General features: G+C 42.2%; 1 protein-coding gene across 7 annotated transcripts in view; it reads right to left on the reverse strand.

The window, feature by feature from the left end:
* TAF1 (TATA-box binding protein associated factor 1) overlaps positions 1-25523 on the reverse strand; it is an 84511-nt gene that overhangs the window by 58385 nt on the left and 603 nt on the right. For 5 of the 7 annotated variants that reach the window (XR_006964570.1, XM_047092562.1, XM_047092560.1 and 2 more), the window contains exons 2-22: positions 24763-24877; positions 24494-24610; positions 20270-20389; positions 18911-19152; positions 18292-18510; positions 17678-17896; positions 17128-17335; positions 15725-15901; positions 15105-15232; positions 14898-15005; positions 14600-14773; positions 13968-14141; positions 13633-13737; positions 11393-11593; positions 11083-11224; positions 10362-10492; positions 9614-9694; positions 3258-3407; positions 2970-3089; positions 2284-2459; positions 1503-1681 (exon numbers count right to left, since the gene is read on the reverse strand). Coding sequence is in view for 6 of the 7 variants with exons in the window: in XM_047092562.1 (XP_046948518.1) it covers positions 1503-1681; positions 2284-2459; positions 2970-3089; positions 3258-3407; positions 9614-9694; positions 10362-10492; positions 11083-11224; positions 11393-11593; positions 13633-13737; positions 13968-14141; positions 14600-14773; positions 14898-15005; positions 15105-15232; positions 15725-15901; positions 17128-17335; positions 17678-17896; positions 18292-18510; positions 18911-19152; positions 20270-20389; positions 24494-24610; positions 24763-24877 (3286 nt within the window). In the remaining variant the exon portion in view is untranslated. The remainder of the gene's footprint in view (positions 1-1502; positions 1682-2283; positions 2460-2969; positions 3090-3257; positions 3408-9613; positions 9695-10361; positions 10493-11082; positions 11225-11392; positions 11594-13632; positions 13738-13967; positions 14142-14599; positions 14774-14897; positions 15006-15104; positions 15233-15724; positions 15902-17127; positions 17336-17677; positions 17897-18291; positions 18511-18910; positions 19153-20269; positions 20390-24493; positions 24611-24762; positions 24878-25523) is intronic. The other 2 variants (XM_047092563.1, XM_047092561.1) reach the window with 1 other exon arrangement.

The following is a 25523-nucleotide window of genomic DNA, read 5'->3' on the forward strand; positions in this document are numbered from 1 at the left end:
TATTAAGTACAAGAAGTTCTGAAAGGACCTCAAAGAACTATATGTTTGTTTTAGGGGACAAAAGAACAGTAGCTGTATTCGAAGTCCTCTAAATAGCAAAAGAAAGTCTAAGTAGCAAGTAGCTGATATTCACGTTAAAGAAAAGCACTCAATGGGGCGCCTGGGTGGCCCAGTAGGTTAAGCGTCCGGCTTGGGGTCAGGTCATGATCTTGCAGTTCGTGGGTTCGAGCCCCACGTCCGGCTCTGTGCTCAGAGCCTGGAGCCAGCTTCAGATTCTGTGTCTCCCTCTCTCTGCCCCTCCCCTGCTCACACTCTGTCTGTCTCTCTCTCTCTCTCTCTCTCCAAAATAAACATTAAAAAAATAAATAATTAAATTTAAAAAAAGCACCAAGCACCAAGGGGGCAAAACTGTCCCAGAGAAACAAGTCCAGAGTCTCAAGGCCTAGAGTATGCTTCTCAAACTTTAATGTGAATGAATAGGAATCGCCTGAGAATTCTCATTAAAATAGATTCAAATTCAGTAGGGTTTGGGGTGAGGCCTAAGATTCTGCATTTCTAACAAGCTCCCATGTGATGCAGATACTGCTGGTCCAGGACCACACTGATGGAAAGGCTTTATCACATCTTTACAAAGTAGTATGAACACAAAATTACATAAAGCTTTTACAGAGAGGAGTAAACAAAGGAAACACTACTAGGAGTGAGAACAGTCATTCAAATCTTCATCTGGAGTCTTTATCCCCTCTCTCACAGTATCTACATCCAAATTTTAAATTGCCTGCTTGACACCTATACTGGGAAAAGTCATGGGCATCTCAAACTCCACACGTTACTTCTTACCTTCTCACACCTGGTTCTTTCTCTGAAATTTACTACTTTAATCAATGGGACCACCATCTTCCTAGCAGGCCCAGAATGAAATCTTAGGGTCACCTTGATTTTTCTCTTTTCATTCCCAATATCCTTATCCCAAACCAGTTCAGGCCTTAATCATCCCCACCCTCAACTTCTGCAATTTTTGGTTGACTTTTAACTCTTTTTAGGGTCTAAGACCCCTTTGAGAATCTTCTGAAAGCCATGGATCTTCTCCTCAGAAAAGGCACACTTGTACAGAATTTTACATGTGATTTCAGAGGGTTCAAGGACAACTCCCCAAATCCATCCACAAATTCTGTATTACAAACTCTTCCTCTCGAGGAGGAATGCCCAGAATGCTCAAGTGATGTACAGCTCTGCTAGCCCTGGTTGGACAGGCCTGATACACACGAGAGGCAGGTAGTGGACTGACCAGAGGCAGGTAGTAGACTGGCAGCATGTCTTCCATCTGTGCCCCACAGACAGACCTACAGTCCAGCTTGCAGTAATCGCTCTACCTCATCTACAGGCCTTTCTACACTCATCCCCTATTTCTTCTGCCTCCAGCTTTGCCTCAGTTATTAGTCTGCAGTTAGTTACGCTTTTTCGATCCTTCTCTTTCTTGCCTGTGAAGCCACTACCCTCACCCAGTAGCATCCGCTGCAGTTCCTTCCGCTCCTGCTCCTCCCGTTCACGTGACAGCTGAGAGCTGGTTTTCTTATTCTGCAACATGTTCTCAATGTTCTTTCCCATTTCTTCGAAGTCACTGTCTTCAGCTGAGCTGCTGTCTGTGTCGGTTGATAATACTTCAGTCGATGACAAAACTCTAAAAAGGGAAAAAACAATGTGAAGCTAAGAGGAGGGAAAATATGAAAGTGTATAAAGGGCTGAAGAAATACGGTTTTAGGCAAGAGGAGGAAATTGGGAAATCAACCTTAAAAAGGAATACCCCAAATCCACTAAGACATGGGGGCCTTAAGAGAAAAGGGTTCCAAAGTTTTCCTAGACGTCTGTCAATAAGGTCAGTTTGAAATATGAAGCAGCACAGCAACTCTTTCAGAATTCTTTGAGAAAAACTGAGAAACATTTTTAATAGTGCAATACCATCCTCTCACAAGTAAAGCCTTCAGAAAAAACACTCACTATCCCCTATCACCACTGTAATAACTGCCAGAATAGAAGCCACAAAATAAGCCACAGAAGTTGCCACAGAACCTAGAGCTCATACCTAGCACCTCTTGCCAATTCAAAACCTTTGCCGAGTTGCTCTGAAAGGAGTAGGTGTCCTAGCAGTATTATGAACAAATACCACCCGATATCTCAGATACCTGACCCCCTAGTCACATGATCAGGTAACCTCCTCTTCATTATAATATACTGTCCAGCACCCCTCCCTTATCCGGCTTGGATTTTCTAAAACAAACACACTTGTTCTGTAGGTCAAAGATGCGCTGACATTCCTCTTTGTAACGCTCTTGATGCTCAGCCACAGAAAACCTTGATCCACGGGCAAATTTACTCATGGGCCCCTCTCCAGAGCGGGCCTGTTCTGTTGACATTGTGCGTACCACATCGATCACTTCCCAACGGGACAACTTTTTAATCTACAAAAGAGGTAGACACACACATATACATAAATCATCAGATATTTCAAAGAATAAACCAAGGCACACGCTTAGAGAACTAGACTTACATACATACATACATACATAAATAAAAATCATCCAGGGGCACCCTAACGGCTCAGTCAGTTAAGTGTCTGACTTTGGCTCAGAGCATGATCTCACTGCTCGTGAGTTTGAGCCCCACCTTGGGCTCTATGCTGACAGCTCGGAGCCTGAAGCCTGCTACAGATTCTGTCTCCGTCTCTCTGCCCCTTCCCTGCTCGCGCTCTCTCAAATATAAAAAAAAAAAAATTAGAAGTTTAAAAATCACCCAAAGCGGGTTAAACAGAAAGCTTTGAGAAAGCTAACTCCTGAAAAAGTATCCAAGATCCAGTATACTACAACCTATACCACAAAATTATCCACATAGTTCCTTACATCTGCCTCCCACCTTTTCCCTCTATACACAAAGCCCCTAGGAAACTCAAAGTTTCCCTCTTCCATACTCACCTCTTCCTCAGGCACGCCAAATTTTCGTAGAAGCTGCTTGGCATTTTTCAGAGAAAGGCGACGGAGATCTGCATCTGTTCCTGTCACTGTCTTCTTCACGGGCTGAGGCTCCTTATCATCCTACCTCAGACATAAAACAAAAAAGGCAAGAATTGTAATAAGCAGAATCCCTTATAACAGGCATCTAAGTCATCCTGTCAATTAGGTGTTTTCCAGATCCTCCACTCCTTAACTTCCATTTCTTCCTCCCTTGATATTTTAGCTTCTAGGACTTCAGAATAGTCTCACCTTCTGCTGTGTTGGTTTGTTTGGAATCTTGACATAGGAGAATCCTTCACCACACCCTGTAGGATCTGCCACCCCAGTCACCTCCAGGAGACACTTGCCCTTCATGGCAGCAATGAAAGCCCTTGTGGTGTTCCAAGGAGCAGTGCGAACCTGAGGTACAGAAAAAGATTCTAAGGGCCGTGGGAAATATGCTCTATGTCTAGCCATACTTAGAAGGTTGGGGTGCCTGGGGGCTCAGTTGGCTGAGTGTCTGATTCTCGATTTCAGCTCAGGTCATGATCCCAGGGTCATGAGATGAACCTGGGTCATGGGATGGAACCTGGGTCAGGCTCTGCACAGAGCATGGAGCCTGCTTAAGATTCAGTCTCTCTCTCTCTCTCTCTCTCTCCCTCCCTCCCTCCCTCCCTCCCTCTCCCCCCACCCCCTGCCCCTCTGCCCTGCCTGCTCTCTCTCTCTCTAAAAAATAAAAAAATTGGGGCGCCTGGGTGGTTCAGTCGATGGAGCATCTGACTTCTGCTCAGGTCATGATCTCATGGTTCGGGAGTTTGAGCCCCATGTTGGACTCTGTGCTGACAGCATGGTGTGTGCTTTGGATTTTCTCTCTCCCTCTCTCTCCACCCCTCCCCTGCTCGTGTTCTATCAAAATAAATAAATGAACTTAAAAAATTTAAAAAAGGAATTTAAATACAAATCAAGATGTCAGCCAGCAGAAGGAAGAATATGTGGAACACTGGGGTACCCTTCAGTCTCATATCCCTTGGGATATACTGAGAGTTCTCAAAGATAGTGTAGCCACCCTCACGATGCTCAAAGAGGTTACACTGATGATGCATTTGATTGCCCCATTGTTCAAATGGCTTCTTTAGAATGACCAACATATTCTATAATTAAATGATAAGCATGCTTTACAAAGCACTGGCCTTAACTCTAGCAGCACCAAACCAAAGTCCATTCTACCTCTGCCACTGGTTTGATCAAAAATGTCTGTCCTCTTCTGAGACCCTGAATAGGATTTACTGACTGCTGCTAAATAAAGACAAGAGGAATGTGCTTGTCCACACAGACCAGTTAAGAGTATATACATGATTAGCTAAAAAGTGGCCAATTCTATTCAAGATTCAATCCTGAAGGCTACTTAACAAAATCTTTAATTTCTGAAATTCTCAGACATCCACTCATTTTTACACTCCAACCCCAAAAGAACACCACGACTATGTTTCTTCACTCACTCTGACCTCACTACAATCATTCACTGATTTAACATATTTTTTGAACATCTACTATATTCCAGGCACTACTTTCTCACGGATCTCCTACTAGTGAGGAAGAGACAAATAACCAACCAAATTCAATACCGCACCACCAGTGCACGACAGAAAAGTAAAAAGTGCTACCTGTACATTAAGAAGGGAAGAGTGATGATCCAATATGAGTAAAGGGTGGGAGTGAGGACAAGAGTCGGGGCAAGCTTCCAAAAGAATACAAACTGCAGGGGCGCCTGGGTGGCTCAGTCGGTTAAGCGACCGACTTTAGCTCAGGTCATGATCTCGAGGTCCGTGAGTTCGTGCCCCACGTCGAGCTCTGTGCTGACAGCTCAGAGCCTGGAGCCTGCTTCGGATTCTGTGTCTCCCTCTCTCTCTGCCCCTCCCCTGCTCATGCTCTGTCTCTCTCTGTCTCAAAAATAAATAAAAACATTAAAAAAAAGAATACAAACTTCAAATGAAGGTAAGATAGTAGAGGAGTGTCGAGATCATATTCTAGGTAGAGGGAAGAGCAGTTGCAAAATCCCAGAAGGCAACAGAAAGAAATTTGGGAGACCAAGTGAACTTTAGCATATTTGGAGCTTAGAGTACAAGATGGGCAGTGGCAGGATATGAGAGGAGGTTAGAATTACATACAAGACCCAAATCATGTAGCTCCTTGTAAATAACATAAATAGCTTCTAAAAGAAACAAGGACCCAAAGGAAGTCTGTGGGCAAGAACGTCATATACACGATCAAAATTTTGTTTTAATTTTTTCTTTTATTTTTTTAATGTTTATTTACTTTTGAGAGAGAGAGAGTGTGAGAGATAGAGAAAGAGAGAATGAATGGGAGAGGAGTAGAGAGAGAAAGAGAGAGAGAGAGAGGGAGAGAGAGAGAGATATTCTGAAGCAGGCTCCAGGCTCTGAGCTGTCAGCACAGAGCCTGATGTGGGACTCGAACTCATGAACGAGATCATGACCTGAAGTTGGATGCTTAACTGACAGAGCCACCCAGGCACCCCTTAAAGTTTTTATTTTAAAAAGTCATTTGGGGCGCCTGGGTGGCGCAGTCGGTTAAGCGTCCGACTTCAGCCAGGTCACGATCTCGCGGTCCGTGAGTTCGAGCCCCGCGTCGGGCTCTGGGCTGATGGCTCAGAGCCTGGAGCCTGTTTCCGATTCTGTGTCTCCCTCTCTCTCTGCCCCTCCCCTGTTCATGCTCTGTCTCTCTCTGTCTCAGGAATAAATAAACATTAAAAAAAATTTAAAAAAAAAAAAAAAAGTCATTCAACTTAAAAAAAATGGTGCTGGAATAATTAGACATTCATATGCAGGAAAAAAAAACCTTAATCTATACCTTGCATCCTATACAAAAATTAACTCAAAATGGATCTAAATATAAGATCTAAAACAATAAAACTTTTATAAGAAAACATAAAAGAAAATCTTTGCAACCTTGAGTTAGATAAAAATTTCTTAGATACAATATCAAAACCACAAGCAACAGAGAAAACTGACAATTTGGACTTCTGCTCTTCATAAAACACTGTTAGAACAATTAAAAGACAAGCCACAGCCTGGCAGAAAATCTTTGCAAATCACATACCCGATAAAGGAGTCAGACCTAGAATGCATTTGAGAACTCTCAAAACTCAGTAAGAAGAAAATAAGCAACCAATTCAAAATAAAAGCGGACTTAGGCACCTGGGTGGCTCAGTCAGTTAAGCATCCGACTCTTGGTTTTGACGCTGGTCATGATCTCACAGTTCATGAGTTCGAGCCCTACATCAGGCCCTGTCTGCACTGACAGTGTGGAGCCTGCTTTGGATTCTCTCTCTCCCTCTCTCTCGCTCTCTCAAAATAAACAAACATTAAAAAAATGTTTTAAGTGGACTAAAGAGATGAACAGGGGCACCTGGGTGGCTCAGTCAGTTAGGTGTCTGACTCCTGACTTTTTTTGGCTCAGGTCATGATCTCACAGTTTGTGGGTCTGAGCCCCACACTGGACTCTGCACTAGCAGTGCAGAGCCTCCTTTGGATTCTCTCTTCCTCCCTCTCTGCCTCTCCTCTGCTCGTGCGCTCTCTCTCAAAATAAATAAACTTAAAAAAAAAAAGAGATGAACAGACACTTGAGCAAAGAAGATATCTGGATGGTAAATAAGCACATGAAAAGAAGCTCAACATCCTTAGCCATTAGGGAAATGCAAATGAAAACTGCAATGAGAGACCACTTGAAATCTGATGGGGAGCCATGATAATAATTTTTTTAAAAAGGAAAAATAACAAGTGTCGATAAGGATGTGGAAAAACTGGAACTATCATACACTGCTAATAAAAATGTAAAAATAATTCAAGTCACTGTGGAAAACAGTCTGGCAGCTCCTCCAAAAGTAAAACACAGAATTACCATACGACCCAGTAATTCTACTTTTAGGTATTAAACCAAGAAAATGTGTCCCTATCAAAATTTATACATAAATATTGATAGCACTTTTATTCATAACAGCCAAAAACAGGGGACAACCAAAATGTCCTCTCATAGGCGATCAGCTAAACTGTGATATTATGGAGCACTACACAGCAATAAAAAAGAACAAATGATCAATAACCTGGATGAATCTCCACATAATTACAGAGGAAAAGAAGACAGACAAGAAAGAATATATACTTTCAACAAATGATACTGGAAACATAATATCCATGTGTAAAATACTGAAGCTGGACCTGTACATTACACCACATACAAAAATTAACTCACAGTGGGTCAAAAACCTAAGTGTGTGAATTAAAAATATAAAACTCTTAAAAGAAAACATAGAGGAAAAGCTTCATGACACTAGAATTGGCAATGATTTCTTGGATATGGAGCCAAAAGTATAAGCAACGAAAGAAAAATTAGATAAATTGGACTGTATCAAAATTAAAAACTTCTCTGCATCAAAGGATACAACAGAATGAAAAGGCAACCTACAGGATGGGAGAAAATATTTGCATAGCGTGTACCTGATAAGACATTAATATCCAGAATATATAACGAACTCGTGAAACTCAATAACAAAAAAAAAAACCTGATTCAAAAAAGGGCAATGAACTTGAATACACATTTCTCAAAAGAAGATCTACAATTGTCTAATAAGCACATGAAAAGATGCTCAACATCACTAATAATTAGGGAAATGAAAATCAAAATCACAATGATATATCACCTCACACCCATTAGCACGGCCACTATCAAAAAAAATAATAAATAACAAGTGTTGGCAAGTGTGGAGAAATTGAAATTCTTATATACCATTGATAGGAACATAAAATGCTGCGGATGCTTTGAAAAAAACAAAGTCTGGAGGTTGCTCAAAAAATTAAAAAATAGGGGCGCCTGGGTGGCGCAGTCGGTTAAGCGTCCGACTTCAGCCAGGTCACGATCTCGCGGTCCGTGAGTTCGAGCCCCGCGTCAGGCTCTGGGCTGATGGCTCGGAGCCTGGAGCCTGTTTCCGGTTCTGTGTCTCCCTCTCTCTCTGCCCCTCCCCCGTTCATGCTCTGTATCTCTCTGTCCCAAAAATAAATAAACGTTGAAAAAAAAAATTAAAAAAAAAAAAAAAATTAAAAAATAGAACTACCATGTGTTCCAGTAATCCTCTTCTGGGCATATACACAAAAGAACAGAAAATAGAATCTTGAAGAGATATTTGTACAACCACACTCATAGCAGCACTATTCACAATGGCTAAGAGGTGGAAGCAACCCAAATGTCCATCAATGGTTGCATACATAAACAAAATGTGGTGTATACATATAATAGAATATTATTCAACCTTAAAAATGAAGGAAATTCTGATACATGTCACAAGACGGATGAACCTTGAGGATACTATGCTAGATAAAATAAACCAGTCACATAAAAACAAATACTGTATGATTCCACTTAGCTGGAGTACTTAGAGTAGTAAAATTCGTAAGAGTCAGAAAGTAGAATGGTGGTTGCAGAGGCTAGGGAGGGAGGAATGGGGACTTGCTGTTTAATGGGTAACAGAGTTTCAGCTTTGTGAGATGAAAAGAGTTCCAGAGATTGGGCATATGATGGCGTGAAATGTACTGAACGTTACTGAACTGTAAACGCTTTAAGGTTAAGATAGCAAATTTTGTTATGTATATTTTACCACAACTAAAAAAATGAAAGAGTACTTATTATACGAGTCCATTTATCTAAAATTCTAGAAAACGTGGGGCGCCTGGGTGGCACAGTCAGTTAAGCTTCTGACTACGGCTCAGGTCATGATTTTGTGGTTTTGTGAGTTTGAGCCCCACATCAGGCTCTGTGCTGACAGCTCAGAGCCTGGAGCCTGCTTCGGATTCTGTGTCTCCCTCTCTCTCTCTGCCCCTCCCCGGCTCACGCTCTCTCTCTCTCTCTCAAAAATATATAAACATTCGGGGCGCCTGGGTGGCGCAGTCGGTTAAGCGTCCGACTTCAGCCAGGTCACGATCTCGCGGTCCGTGAGTTCGAGCCCCGCGTCAGGCTCTGGGCAGATGGCTCGGAGCCTGGAGCCTGTTTCTGATTCTGTGTCTCCCTCTCTCTCTCTACCCTCCCCCGTTCATGCTCTGTCTCTCTCTGTCCCAAAAATAAAAAAAAAAAAAAAAAACGTTGAAAAGAAAAAAATATATAAACATTAAAAAAAATAAACAAATAAAATAAAATTCTAGAAAATATGAACTGATCTATAGTGACAGAAAGCATCAGTGGTTGTCAGGGCACAAGGAGAGTGACGAGAAGGGAGGAGACAGAAGAAAGGAATTTCAAAGGGACACAAAGAAACTTTTGGGGATGACAGATATATTATCTTGTTATGAGGATTCACAGGTATACACATACATCAAAAGACAAATTGTACGCTATGTGCTGCTTATAGCATGTCAACCTTATCTCAATAAAGCTGTTTTTTAGAAAAGGATAAATGGGGAGTGCCTTGGTGGCTCGGTCAGTTAAGCGTCGGACTCCTGATCTCAGGGTTGTGAGTTCAAGCCCCACGTTGGGCTCTGCACAGGGCGTGATGCCTAAAGAAAAAAAAAAAAGAAAAGGACAAACAGGACACACTAATAAAAATCAGTGTAAAGTCTTACCTCATCATCAATCTTCATCTGGAAATCTTCCTCATTTTCTTCTTCTGGAGCAAAAAAGGACTTCTCACCATAGCCAGCATCCTGAAAGAGCACAAATCTACGCATGTAAACCAATCAATAAATTAGAAAAGACAGAGTACAAGTTTCACTAAGTACCAAGTATAGAATATATGAAAGTAAGTTTTTGCACAGAGAATAGATTCCGTAAAGTCTTCAATGTATCTATCACCATTCTACATCCTTACTACACTTCAGGATACTTGCCAGCTGATATATGGATAGGTAAGACCCATAAAAGAAGACAGAGGTGCTCGTTACTGCAGACTCAGTAACTCAGTGGTCTAGCTGCGCTATCCCACCCCAGATCTAGGGAATAAGGACACTGTGCCTTCTCAAAAGCACATGTCTGGCATCATCATCTCAGCCCACCTGGAAGGCCATGGAAAACAACTGAGAAGTCTTCCCTGTTTACATGCCTGTCTTACAAAGAACGAAGCTTAAAGTCACCACCCAAATGGATGCAACAATATGCCCTAAGTCCTTCATTAAGCCTTCCCGCTGATACTCAGCTACACTGTAGTTTTCCTCAGCACCAATGTACACCGAGTTCCTTACATAGTTTGAATTTTCAAATAAATGGTTAATAATCTAGTAACCATCACTTCTAAGTCAGTGGGGATAGGCTTCAGCCTCATCTCTCTGGGAACGATCCATAGGCAGAGGTAGTACCCAAGAGGAAAGTGTTCACCTTCAGCCGCTGCTCTGCCGCTATCATGCTGTAATAAGCACAGCACTGCTCTGGAGACACCATAGCTCTGATCTCCTCTTCAGTTGGTAAACGAAAATCAGATTTCAGCACCCACCAATTTGAGTCCATCCCTAGAAAAAGCAGAGAGAATGAGATGGTGCTGAATTCCTAAGGCCCTTTCCTCGGCAGCAAGAAGGATAACAAACAGGGGCGCCTGGGTGGCTCAGTCGGTGAACTGTCCGACTTCAGTTCAGGTCATGATCTCATGGTTTGTGAGTTCAAGCCACACGTCGGGCTCTGTGCTTATAGCTCAGAGCCTGGAGTCTGCTTCAGATTCTGTGTCTCCCTCTCTCTCTGCCCTCCCCCACTCATGCTCTCTCTCTTAAAAATAAACATTTTCTAAAAATTAAAAAAAAAGAAGGATAACAAACCAAGACCAAACCACGCAATGTCCCATAAGGTCTAGCCATGAACTACAAAGAACACCCCTGCTGCTAGGTTCCCTCCATCTCATGTAAGACATCCAACATGCAGTGAACTTCTTGGTAGGCCAAATCAAAAAGTAATCAGAGCCTCCATCATTAGAAGATTTGCTACTTCCTTCTTTTGATGACTATCAATTTCTAATTCTGGTAGTTATATACTGATCCTTTAACCGTGAGCCTAAATTCTTTTCCTGGAAAGAGGCAAAGAGAACAAATAATTAGGCGCAACTGATGACCTGTGCGTTTGAAGTCAGCGCAGAGCTTTAGCCTCTTCCGGATGCTACTTTCTGAGTGAGAAGGAAAGGCTTTTTTGATATCTTCCATTCGGATCCGCCGTGGCCGATCTTTACTCTTCCAGAAGAGGCGGTAAATAAAAACCTGCCCAAAAAACAAACGTTTTTCATTCGGCAAAGGAAAAATAAAAGTCCTTGCCAGGGCTCCTTCCCCTGCTACGCCCCTATGTGTTTTGAGCTTTCCTGATGTGCCCCCAAATCCACATACCCTATTATGTGCACCCGGACCCCCTCCCTATTCTCTCATTCTTACCTGGAGAAAGTCTCGAATATGTGTATTAGCCCTTTTGGAGTTGGGCCCAGGAACTTCAAACAAGGGGCACTGCTGGCCGACCACAAAAATATCCACTAATTCTCGAATATAGTAACCTTGTCTTGTTCGAATGATAAGGAAGTCCGTTTCTGGCATCTTATGAAGATAAATTGGGGCACGAAAAAGATTGTTCTCAAAGGCCTAACAAAAGTAAAAACACAAAAATTATATACAGAGAAGCCCTAGGAAATTCAGTGAACAAATGAGAAAGGAAAATCAAGCTTGTTTCCTCTCCATCCCCATAATGCCATCTAAAATCTCTCCAGTAATATAAACAAACTGTAACATGGAATGTCAAACAGGACTAGAACAGTAACTTTTTACCCACTGGCTGTCTTTAAGAGTCAGTAGTAGAGGCCCTGCCTGGGTGGCTCAGTCAGTTAAGCTTCCAACTTCAGCTCAGGTCACAATCTCATGTTTTGTGAGTTCGAGCCCTGCATCGGGTTCTGTGCTGATGGCTCAGAGCCTGGAGCCTGCTTTGGATTGTCTCTGTCTCTCTCTCTCTGCCCCTCCCCTGCTCGTGCTGTTTCTCTCTCTCTCTCTCAGAAATGAATAAACATCAAAAAAAAAAAGAGTAGTAGGGAAACTACAGGATTTGGATTCAGATGACACTGGCTCTGCTACTCACTGTATGAGTATCTCTGAGGTTAACTGTCCTTATCTACAAAACAGAGATACTTTAAAATGCCTATAGCTTGTAGGATTGCTGTGATTATATATGAAAATCACCTTATAAACTAACAAGTATTCTATTACAACCCTAGACCCCAGTATAGCCCGACATAGTGTAAGATCAAAACATTTGTTAAATAAATTAATAAAATGACAAAAACAAAAATAAATGAAGGCATGCTGGAAAGATAGACTAAATACACAGGACAGAAACATTTGACAGAAACATTTGAGCTTCTTTAAGTAGCAGCCATATGGGGATCAACTGTCACATGAAGCCTGTGACTCTAAGGAAAGACTTCTCAGAAAATCAGACAGGAGGACAGAGAGACCTTCAATGTATGGATGAGTATAGAAAATTCTAAGTGTGGGAAAAAAAGAAAATTGTAAGTGTGAAATGGAGAGGAAAAACAGCATTACAGAAGATAAAAAGGATCTTCAAGAGACTATAAAAGTAATCACAGAAGAAAGGGAGGGATTGGTAGAAAATCTCAACAGAATGTGAACAGGGAAAGGAAAGCCAGGAAAAGTATAAAGATAATACTCAAAATCTGGTGGGAAATGGACTATGAATGTCAAGGATAAAGAAAACAATGGGCTCTGCAGATGCTTTAGGGGAATAAGCAATAGTAGTGATAGAATGTAACTAGGATTAGGGGCGCCTGGGTGAGTCAGTTGGTTGAGCGTCCGACTTCAGCTCAGGTCATGATCTCGTGGTTCATGGGTTCGAGCTCCATGTCAGGCTCTATGCTGACAGCTTGGAACCTGGAGCCTGCTTCGGATCTGTGTCTCCCTCTCTCTGTGTCCCTCTCTTGCTCGTGCTCGATCTCTCTCTCTCTCAAAAATAAATAAACGTTAAAAAAATTTTAAATGCTCAAAAAAAAAAAAGAATGGAACTAGGTAAAAGAGGAAGGAAAATGATTAAGACTACCAAGAGAAATTAGGTGGAGGACAAAACACAAGGTAGTGCTAGAGATGTCCTCACATCATTGTGTGTGTGCCTCTGTACTTCCCCTTAACAAAACATGTATAAAGCTAGGTTACCAGAGGGCCTCTCTACACCCATCAGAACAAAGAGGTAGGTAAAATATACTTCCACCGTGGCCAGGGACTATAAATGGCATGGTTCAGGTGTGGTTTAATACTCAAAATGATACCAATAAAAACATACCAAATGTACAGAGACAAATTAAATATTAATTAACTACAGTAAATTATTAATCCCATTTCGACTCCCCTATGCCACCCAGATGTTTCTGGACTTCTTACCAGCGTATATTTTCAAAAAACTATTTCAAATTTAGTTTACAACATTATTAGGAACCAGTTTTAATAGAAAGACCAAAAGAAAATTGGATGATTATAATCATTTGGGATCATACTGATCACCTCCATACTTGATATATAAACAGTACTTCAATCAACTAGAGTTGGTTCTTTCTGGGCTGATTAGCACCTCACCTGTCAAGGTCCTTAGGAAAGAATTCTAACAGGAAAGAATCCCTTACCTGCAGTAATTGGCCAGGATGGAGAGAGCCCAAGAAAGGAGATGTATGGCAGTAAACCGTTTCTCCGTATTTACAATCTGGGGCTCCAGGATCTTTTCCAGGTTTCTATAAGGAACACAGAAGACCCAGCTACTATCACAGAATGTGATCAATAAGCCTACACAAAATATTCCTCGAGCACGGCATTTTACTAATATTACTAGCTACAAAAAAGACACCATTTCTTTCTCAAGACATTTACAGTATAAAAAAGATAAAATACACGTTTGCGAATTATTGCTGGATACCTAATTACCGCTATATTGATAACAAAGATTTTCTGAGTAGAGACTCACCCTCTTGTAGTAGTTCTTTATCTTGGTTGCCATGCCAACCTGCATCATCAACGGTCCATTTTCTTCACTGTATTCTGCAAGAATAAGATCTCCATCTTTGCCTGTGAGGTCCTGAGGTGTGCGCATAAAAAACATCTCTCCGCCACCAGAAGCTTGTCTCTCTTGTTCTCTCATCTGCCCAGAGCAAAGAGAATACAGTCCAGCTCCCGACAGCACAATGACTACAAACTGATACTGCTCACTCTAAGACAGTGCCACCAAAAATGATTTTACCTTGCCTTTTATTCCAACTTCACTGCCAAAAGTTTCAAACATCAAGTTGAAACCGCGAACACTTACTATCCCAGCACCTAGATACAACTTTACATTTTACCTTATTTGTTTTGTCTAAAACATCTATAGATTTTGCTTAATCATTTTTGAAAGTCGCACTCATTATGACACATCCCCCTTAAGTATTTTCATGTGCATCTCCTAAGAATAAGGACATTCCCCTAAATGAGCACAATAACATTCTATCACATCTGAGGAAATAGTAATTCCCGAATACCATCTAATATCCAGTACATTCCCCAAATTTGTACTCTAATGTCTTTTATAGCGATTTTTTTGTAACCAGAGTTCAATCATACCTTAGCCTTCTTTTTGATGTGCTTTAGCAAGGGCTGGACTGAGTGGGGACCTGGCTGAGATAGCGCCCCAAAGGAGTATTTCTTCAGAGGTGGGCGATGGAACTGCCGAAGTTTGATGGGCCCCATGTGGGTAGGAAAGAAGGGCTGTCGTAACTCCACGGCAGGAATTGAGTGCTAAGACAGGAAATACACGGTTCAAATTAAATACTAACTTCAGCCTACGCAAGATTTACCCACATTCTCCATCAAAACAAGGCAGCAGTTCCCATCCATCATAGAAAAAAAATGCTACCTTTACCTGGATAATGTTTCCTCCAAAGGTGCCACGAAGACCCTGTTGCTTGGGGTAGTAATACTCATCATTGGAGAGATTCCATGGATCTTTCACTTCTGGCTGAGACATGTTCTAATGATAGGACATCAAATAAACCTTAGTCAGGCTACCTTTCTCCATTGCATTTCTTTGTTCTTCTAAACATCCCAAGTCCCTTTTCCATTCACAGACCTGCTGTGGTTCTTCCTTGATGACCCCTGTTTTCCCTAAGAGAATTCGACTCTTCTTCAGAGAGGATTCCTTCTTACTCTCCTTGGAGGGGGAGTTAGAGGTGGCCTCTTCCTTTTCATCAGGAATTTCTAAGGATGAAACAAAAGTCACTCTGGAGATGCTATCCCTGAAGACTCACCTTTTCCTACAGATACCTTTACGCTTCCTACCCAGATCTTTTATCGTATCCCAGACCACTTCTAGGCACTCTAACTGAATTACACTCCTAGAATCTCAAAGGTACTACTTTCCAATGTTCCTACCTTAGGAGTTTTCCCTAAGCAAAACAGAAATACTAGGCACTAACAGCCACAACTTTGCTCTCTCAAACTGCTACCTAGAAGCTCCTAGTCTTTTTATTTTTACCTATTTTTTCAAGTAGGTTTCACACCCAATGTGAGACTTGAACTCACGACTCTGAGATCAAGAGTCACATGCTCCAACTGACTGAGCCACCCAGGTACCCCAAGAAGCTGCTAGTCTTGGACCTGCCCAACCTTTCTGATTTCCCCCTGCCCTTTGACATTAGCAGCAAGCTGTCAATTATGGAGAAGGAACACTGGCCCCTACCAATATCATACCCAAAATGAGGTTCTCATCATTGGGATCAAGTGTCAAAACAGGAGGCTCTAACAGCCGGGGCATAGCCTGAGCATCCCAGATGATATGGTCCTCCCAGCGTCCATACACCAGCTCCTCATTGTCAATGGGAAAGATGGAGTACCAAGGCTTGTCATCATCCAGGGTGGCTGCAAAACCTAGTCAAAATAACAGACAAAACATTTATTCCCCTTTCAATCATGATTCCAGCAAAGGGAAGAGGAGCAAATGGTAGTAAAATTATTCATGTGGCTACTTGAAAAGGAACCTAGTGCACACAGTATATTTCACACTTTCAAAGAAAGCTGCAGACAAAATGTTCATTCCAGTATTTTTTAGAAGAATCAAAGTTTAGGGGCACCTGGGTGGCTCAGTCAGTTGAGCCTCCGACTCCAGCTCAGGTCATGATCTCATGGTTCCTCAGTTCAAGCCCTGCATCAGGCTCACTGCTGTCAGCACAGAGCCCGCTTCAGATCCTCTCTCCTCCTCTCTCTCTGCCCCTCCCTCACTCATGCTCTCTCAAAACTGAATAAACATTAAAAAAAGAGTCTCATGCTCTACTGACTGAGCCAACCAGGCACCCTCCACTTCATGTTTTTTGAGTTTCCCATGTTATTAGACATTTTAACGAAGAACTTTGAATGATATACAATATTTGTCAACTGAAAAGCACAGTGTATGACACTGTCTATAGAAATGAGTTCAACTGGGGCACTTGGGTGGCTAGTCAGTTAAGTGTCTGACTTTGGCTCAGCTCAGGTCATGATCTTGCAGTTCGTGAGTTCGAGCTCGGGCTCTCTACTGTCTGCACAGAGCCCACTTCAGATCCTCTGTCTCCCTCTCTCTGCCCCGCAACTCACGCTCTCTCAAAAATAAACATTTTTTAAAAATGAAAGAAATGAGCTCAACTACACATACACACAGAAGACAAAAAAACAAAAACGAAGTACACCAAAGCGTTAATAATTGATCATCTCTGGGTAGTAGGATTTATCAGTGATTTTTGACACTGTATTCTATTTTCAAAGTTTTCTACGTTAAGCATGGAATACCTTTTTTTTTGCATATTTAAGGAGAGAAAAAGCAAATTCTAGAATGATAAAGACAAAGAGGGGCTGGCTTTGAAAACAAAAGTATAGAGATAAAGCACTGTTCTAGTTCAGAAAGATCTTTAACTTCAAAGTGGTTTTCCCATTTTTTTCATGAGAAATCAGAGTCCACCCTAGCTTGTTAATAGTTGTAAAGATTTATTACGGACTAGAATCAGGGCTCAGATTGAAAACATTTCACCGTCCCTCGGCAGCAGAATAGAGCACAGCTGGGCCCACTCAGGACGACCAAGATGAAGGGCAGTGTGCTAGACACAGCTGGCACAGAAACACACCTTGCTGGACATTGTAGGCCATGGCATTCCTAGTCATGCTGGAAGGGAGCCAGCCCGCCAGGCTTGCACGCTGAGGTTTCGTCCCTTTGTGTTTGACATCCTCCCCATCCCAGATGATATCATCCTCCCAATGCAGCTGTGTCACCATCAGGAAGTTTTCATCAGCCAGAAGGTCAGTGCCACCATTCTCCTCAAGTTTCCTAAAGTCCTACAGAAACAGGGAAGGAACAACAAATCTCTGAACGGTCACTGGTCAAAGTTCTCACTCCAAATCCCCCGTCGGATACATTGAATGTAGTCCTCAAGAGAAGAACCCGATGATAGAGCAACACCGGCTCCTCCTCCTCCACCTAGCCTAGCACCGCACTCACTCCACAAACAGAATCTCTGCGATGGGGCCTAGCTGCCAGGGTGATATGCTGTAACATGCAACAGGCTTCGACACCTCCATCTCCCACCGAAGACACCCTCCCCAACCGAAAAGCAAAGTTAAGTAAAACTGACAGGGCCCTGGGCAGAGATTCCTTTCTCGGGTACCAGTGTCACTTACCTCAATGATTCTACATTTTATCACAGGTTCATGGTCCATCTTTCTCAGTTTGAAGCCATAATCAAACCCACTGCCATCTTCAGGGACACCCAGCATATCATACCACAGTCGAGCGGGCCCATAACGCCACTCAGCCACTCTTGGTTTGGTATCTGTCACTTTATCTATGTCTCCAGTTGACTGGGAAAACTTGGACTCTACAGGAGCCATCATCGTAATCTGTAACAGAACAGAGTAGGAAGGGAGGAGGATTTCCTGATCCCAGATGTCCTAAGGCTACAGGGAGTCCACAGTCAGGGGGGGAAGTCAAAGGGGCCATAAGGATGATTCTTCAACAGGACTGGATTTAGAATGTGAATAATGGAGCTATATCATGACACCCTCGGCCTATCATTCAAACTTTCCTACCCACCAGTTTGTGTACCACCAGGTGCCTGTCTTTGGTACTTTTCTATTATAACAGGGAAGGGACAGCCACTAAGACTAAACTCATGATTACTCACTCATAATTGGCACAGGACTCTGCTAAGGTGCTATTTCCAATTTAGACATAAGCTAGAGAGAACCCACTGTTCCTCTCTTAGACCTCAATCCCAGGACTCTATTTTGCCTACTTCGTCATCAGAGAGACACTGCTCGGGAGGTGGTGGTGGAGCATAGTCATAGTTCCACAAAGACTTCTGGCTGACTTCTGCCTCTACTGAGCACTCCACCTCCTGGATCTGCTCTTCCTGTAACAGCTCACGGTGCTTTTTCTTCCTCTTTCTCCGAGCACTCCGCCAAACAGATGGGACATTCTTCCCTGGTCCAAAAAGACGTAGGAAGCGTAACACCTAGAACACAGAACATGCTACTATGTCAAAGACTCCATATCCCATAGGAAAACAGCGGTGTCTGGGTCTGCAAACTCCCCTGAGGGGTCTACTCGGCCATGGGGGAGGGACCAAGGAGTGCTGAACTCAGGTTTATAACATCTACCAAGAAAGTAAAGAAGTATCCCTTAATAATTTGGACTAGTTCTTTTAAGATGACAAGGACAATTTCTAATGAGAACCATTAAATCACACGTACTATCACGAATGCGTACAACTTTTTTTAAAAAGGACCAATACAATGTCACTGAATAAGGAAACTTAAATCTCATCCATTCGATATTCAACATCTTAACAACAGAACTCAGTATCTTAGAAGAGGTCAATGGTTTGCAACTTGGGCATTCTCCACAGAAAGTACCTTCCCAGGCCGAAATTCCGGGAAAAGTTCTGTGACACTCGGCAACAGCTTGGTGGCATCATGCTGCATAATCCCGGCCAATGGTAGGGTCAGCTTTCCATCCTCACATTCTGCCTGTGTTGCTTCCTGAGGTCCCATCTCAGATTCTGAGTCAGAGGAACTACTGAAGTCCACTTTCTCTGAGGCCAAAGAGGAAGGGGCAATGATGGAGGGCAAGATGATGCCTTCTCCATCCTCAGACACTGCAACAAGGAAGAGAAACCCCTTTGGCATGTAACTGTGAGCATATCTCCTCCGACTCAGCCAGTACCCAGTCTAGGCTCTATGCATGGCTCGGTGGCAGGGGGTATAGTTCCAAGCACCCAGATTACTAGTATGCAACCCAGAAAACTCACTCCACTCAGTATCTCCCACCATCCCCAACTCACCTTGTACCTGGTACCCTAGGGTTGTGATGAGAGAAAACAAACACTATTACTACGTTCACTACTTTCTATACATATATTAGGTTAAAGGAATATGACCAACAGCAAAATTAAATAATACTTTTATACCAATCAGGCCTTGTAATTTGCAGTTCGGGGGCCCATAAGCTGAAAAAATTTTTTAAGCTCACAGGAGAATAATGAAATTATGTAGCATGAAATCAGATCTATGACATAAAGTTAACAGATGTTACTTAGCCTGCAGACTAAAAAGGAAACAGCTAAAACTCTAACAGGAGGAATTTAGGTTAACATAATCCCTAAAATACAGGAGATCAAAAGACACTGCTCTTCCCCAATCTCCTAGCCTAGGACAGGACAGGGTTACTATTGTGGCAGACACAGGAAAGGTGAGATGATCACTAACGCCCTTGCCTTGGAAATCTCTGAATCTGGTAGTTGGCTCTAGATGATTATAAATACACATTCTAGTGTGCCTTCCCCATTTAATCATTTCTTTTAAAGAGAGTCATCTAAACAGGTCGGTTCCAAATACCGGTATACAGATCAGCTGCATCAGAAATTACTTGGAGAACATTTTGAAATTCCTGGGCTCTATCCTGGATCTTTGAATCAGACTCTGGGATGAGAGTCAGAAATCTGTATTTCTTTAAAGGCTTGGGATGACTGGGATGGGCAGCCAGATTTGAGAACCACTGACCTAAACTACTTTCTCTCCAGTGCCTGTTAAAATACTGTTGCCAAATGTTTCAAAAGTAACACTTTCCTTTACCACTGAAATTGTAGGACTCACTTCCAGAAGCAGTACCCTTTCCTAGCAGCTGCACTTTTACAGCTCCCTACGGGTATGCCAAAAGCCTCGACCTATGAATGCAAGTTGCTCTTTGGACAAAAGAAGACAGTCTCTACTTACCACTGGTAATAGCATCTTGGTCTTTATCCTTCTTCACTGGTCCTGGAGGTGGAGGTGGAGGAGGCATCAACTTGCAGTCAATGTCTTCACAATCAGCATCATAGTCGTCTTCATCATAATCTAATAAAACCAAGAAGGTGATCACCTCAACATCCAGAATGTCACACAACAGCCCTGAGTTCCTCCATCACACAAGAATTTAAAGCAGCACGTGAAAACACTATACAGACCCCTTAAGAACACACAGGAGATGTGGCTTCTGCCTTCAGAAAGAGATGTCACGGTATAATATACCCAGATGCTATAACACTATGTCTACCTCATACAGGAATTGAGCTCCCGAGAATGGTTTAAAAATGTGTTCCTTCTCCTGATCAAATCCTATTTTTTATTTTCATCCTGCTCCATCTCATAATTCAATTGAACCTTCTTCCTTCTCTGTCAGTTTCCTTTGAGGCTGGACTTTTTCTCTTCTCACTTCCCAAGTCTTTGACACATTTTTTACCTACCTTCTGCAGTTGTGTTATTCTTTTCACTGCCCTTTAGCCACTGGCATCACTCAGTACTTGATGGTGAAACTCTGCTTTTATTCCTCTACACAAGCTCCGTTCCCTTACTCAAGAATCACCCATATCCAGATTAAACCCAAATCTGTAGCTCTTGCCCTGACTTAACCCCTCTACAATCACACCACGTTCTGCTGCCTAAAGAACCTTTCCATTCAGATATTCCACAACTGTATCTGTCATCACATTGAAATATCCTTACCACTTTCCAACTCCCTTTCCTTTCTGTCTACACCACCTCCATCCTCATTTTCCCAGCTTATGATTTTAAGTCTCCTGTCCTCTCCATCAATCTCTTACCCCCCCCAACACACCTTTTCCAATCAATCATTAACAGTGGTCATTATAGCAACTTCCATTTACTGAGCTCCCATTACGTGCCAGGTATTTGTAGCTATTTTATCTATAATCCTCCCAACGACGTTGGCAAAGTAGGAATTATTCTGAGATAGTGAATTGACTTACTCAGGATCACACAGTTTTAAGTGACAAAGTTAGAATCCAAGGCTGGCTGAATAACAAACAAAGCCTGTACTCTTCCCAATGCACTTCCTCACTTACCCAGTCCTACTCATGTTTTATCAGCAACTCTCTAATTTAATTCTGCTTAGCATTTTCCACAATTGTCACCTTACTCCACACCTTTACATAGGTGTAGAGTAACTTGACATCTAGCCTGCAAGAAGTCTCCAAGTTTGTCTGCCCCTTTACCCTTTTTTTTTTTAAAGTTTTCATTTATTTTGAGAGAGACAGAGACAGTGTGAATGGGGGAGGGGCAGAGAGAGAGGGAGACAGAGAATCCCAAGCAGACTCCGCACTGGCAGCCTGGAGACCTATGTGGGACTCAAACCCACGAACTCACGAGATCATGACCTGAGCCGAAACCCAGACTGGGACACTAAACTGACTAAGCCACCCATGCTCCCACCACCCTCCCACACCCCCCGCTTTACCCTTTTTCTAATCAAAACCCCAAAGCCACAGGTATCACCTTCCATCTCCATTTAGGAAGGAAATGCAATTAACATTTACAGAGCATCTACCATGCCACTGTACTATGTAGGTGCTTTCACACCACATGATAATAAACTTAAATTCCCACAAAAGAGCTATTAATTAATGAGGCAGGTTTTATCATCTTTATTGCAAACAAGAAAACTGAGGGATTATTACAAATCCAAGCCTCAAACACTGAGCAATTTTCCCAGGGTCAAACTAAATATGAAGCTGGGGGTTGAAGCTATCATTCTGATTTCAAAGTCCATTTTCTTTCTTTTCAACTTTATTTATTTATTTACTTACTTACTTACTTACTTAGAGAGAGAGAGAGAGAGAGAGAGAGAGAGAGAGAGAGAGAGAGAGAGAGAACCAGCTGGGGAAGGGCAGAGAGAGAGGGAGACAGAATTCAAAGAGGCTCCAGGCTCTGAGCTGTCAGCAGGGAGCCCAACATGGGGCTCAAACTCACAAACCACGAGATCATGACCTAAGCCAAAGTCAGACGCTTAATTGATTGAGCCACCCAGGCACCCCCATTTTCTTTTTATTATACTACCCTTACTGCACCAATCTATGCTGGTTTATAACCTTTTATGGCATCAAATCCCAAGTGAAGGTGCTGTCAAATTGTTCAATCAATTCTTGCTACCTAGCAGTATGTTTTCCACTCCTTTCAAAGTTTATTTTTACTAATCTCTACACCAATGTGGGGCTCGAACTCACATCAAGAGTCACATTCTCCACGGACTGAACCAGTCAAGTGGCTCTCCACTCCTTCTAAGAAAACCTGCTAGCCAATTCCCCCCACACTAGTCACTTACTTCTACCTCCTAAACCTTTAGACAAGCCATTTTTCCACACCAAAATGCCCTGCTGCTCCCTCCCCATGAAACCCTGTCTTTCACAATTTTGCTCAAAATTCACCTCCACGACATCTCTTCTAATGACCTCCACTGACTTCCAGCTATTCCACAGAAGCATCGTTGTAAATCAGGCCATGTGCAGGGGCCAATGTCAGAGGAGGAGGAAGCTAGGGGCATAGATGAAGGCACCTTCATTGGACAAGACAACTTGGAAATGAGTATCCCAGAGTACTAACACTATCAAATGCAGCATCACCCTTTTCCAGGAGGTCAGCTCATAACACCCAACTAGGAAACCCCCACTCATCTTCTTCCTTAACATCCCTACCCAAGACAACAAACCCAAACCTGAAAGTTACAATAATCCCTGAAAATCAGAGCTGCTATCTAAGTCAGGGCACTTAGTTATGATATTGTCTTACACAATATCAACCTCTCAAAATGAAATACAATATTCCATACAGAAATTGAGCTTGTAGCTGGCTTATGTCTTATTATGAATAATTATGCTTTGTACTTGTTTATTCCATCTTCCTCAAATGATAAGAATATCCCTGATAGTAAGACCTGTATCTTCTATTTTTCTGGGTTACCTCTTGTGTATGTGGTAGTTAATTCTCCTTAAATTATATAAGCAGTTATATAAGCAGCATTGAAGCCCATTAACTGGTCCTGAAATCTGATTCAAAGAGGTAAACAATGAGCAACTTCACACAATATGTCAGGCAGTGAGAGGTAGTGTAAGGCAGTGGAAACAATGAATTACATATGTGTCAACTAACCTTTAAAAGTTGCAACAATTAAAAGTAAAAAAAAAAAAAAAAAAAAAAAGAACCATGATCAGTAGCTCTAGGTCCCAGACCACAGAAGGAAGCTCCTCAAGATCAGAAAATGGATTTTATTATCTTCATACCATACTGTCAGTTTATAGCCCATAACAGGTGCTCGATAAATGTCTAATGACCTGAGTTGAACTCGTCAAGGTCTGCCATTAGCTAACTTACAGAACTTTTACTGAAGTCCCACATCTTATTAAAGTCAAAGCCCACGTTTTCCTTATCTATGATAAGGTTAAGAATAAATAATCACTAAGACCCCTTTCAGCTTTGATTGATTCTACATGTAGCACTTTATACAAGGGAGAAAAACCTATATTGTTAGCAAGCATTAGGTGCATTCTGTCAGCATACAGGTGGTGAATGATTAACAGAAGGTGAGCCAATAAATACATGTGCTCATTTATACAGGGCATAGTATATATTAATCCTCCTTGAACTACCAAGTCCCTGAGGGCAAAGACTGTGTTTAAATAGCATCTGAAAACAGGGGCGCCTGGGTGGCTCAGTCAGTTGAATGTACGACTCTTGATTTCAGTTCAGGTCCTGATCCCAGGGTCATGGGATCAGGCGGCACGTGGGGCTCCGTGCTGAGCGGGGAGCCTGCTTGGCATTCTCTCTCTCTCTCTAAAATAAATAAAATGAAAAAGCAATTTTTAAAAAAATAGCATCCAAAACAGTGTCATGAACTTAAATACCAGATGATAAAGAAAGCATTATCATCCTGACTTGGCATTCACCAACAATTTGGGAAAACCAGTATGAGGAATAAAAGCCTGAATATGACACTGCCCCAGAACACACACACAAAAAGGACAGCAACTACGTAAAACTGAGCTGACAAAGAGAGAGAAGCAAAGGATGGAGAACAAGAACAATGGCAGAAAGCATACACAAAAACAAAATGGACTACACAGCAAGAAAATGACCTGGGATGCTCTACTGAGGACACTAAAGAATCACCTGAGTGGCAAAGAGGCTGCAAACTCCCCATTGTCTGCTGATATCTTCGGCTTTCGTCTTCTGCTACCTCATTGATGTCTGAATAGTCCACAGCATCTTCTGTACTCCTGATCCATCCTATAAATAAAAGCGGGGGGGGGGGGGGGGGGAGCAGGTATATCTCAACTAAGAGCAAGTAACTCTCACTCCCAATAATTCCCATTGAAAAGTGTATATACAGTAAGTGGCTAGCCTCCTCCTCCACCTTACTCCCCATGACCCAGACTTACCTTCATCATTTACCAGGACACCATCAGTCCCAGTCAATTCTTCGTTTGCCGTGAGTTCAGTGATCAGGCTGCCAAGACCTAAAGCCCCCAAGCCTGCCAAGTGCTTCTTACATTCCTGAAAAAGGGACAGCACTAGAGTCAAAGATAACAATTAAACCTAAGCTTCCCACACAAAGCTTAGGAACATCACATTCAAGAACTGTAAAGTATATCTTCCACTAAACTCCACATTGATCAGATCTTTATGAATATATATATATATATATATATGCTGTCCAATTTCATCACCATACTTCAATATAAGAAAAAATTATTCAAAGAACCATCATCAAGTCTAAACAAATGGAACAGTAGTTCGCTGATTAAAGGTTAAGGCAAATCACTGGATTAGAAAGGGAAGACAACTTTTTTTTACTACCTTTTGTGTGTCTGCGTGTATGGCAGAAGAATATTGATCAGTGTTTTCTCCTTGAGAAAATGAACCGAAGTCAAAGTAGGGAAGGTTCATTTAGGCACAGGAAACAATTCCATGAATGTCAGTGAGCAGGGGAAACTACCTAAGAAGTGCACTGCGCCAGAAGAGGTCTGCCCCAAATAATCTGAACATTCACTGTTCTAAAAACTGAGGCTTGAACTACATGATCTGTTGCAGGTTAGGTCCAATTCTCTGGCTCTAGAACCACGTCAGGTGAATGATGTCAGGAATGCAGTTTCAAAAATCTTCAAGGTTCTCATAGCAACGGTTTAAAAACAATGTCACT

This window comes from Lynx rufus, unplaced genomic scaffold, assembly GCF_022079265.1.
Source record: "Lynx rufus isolate CCGP_SWC_20201006 ecotype Redwood Valley unplaced genomic scaffold, mLynRuf1.p SCAF_30, whole genome shotgun sequence".
NCBI lineage: Eukaryota > Metazoa > Chordata > Mammalia > Carnivora > Felidae > Lynx > Lynx rufus.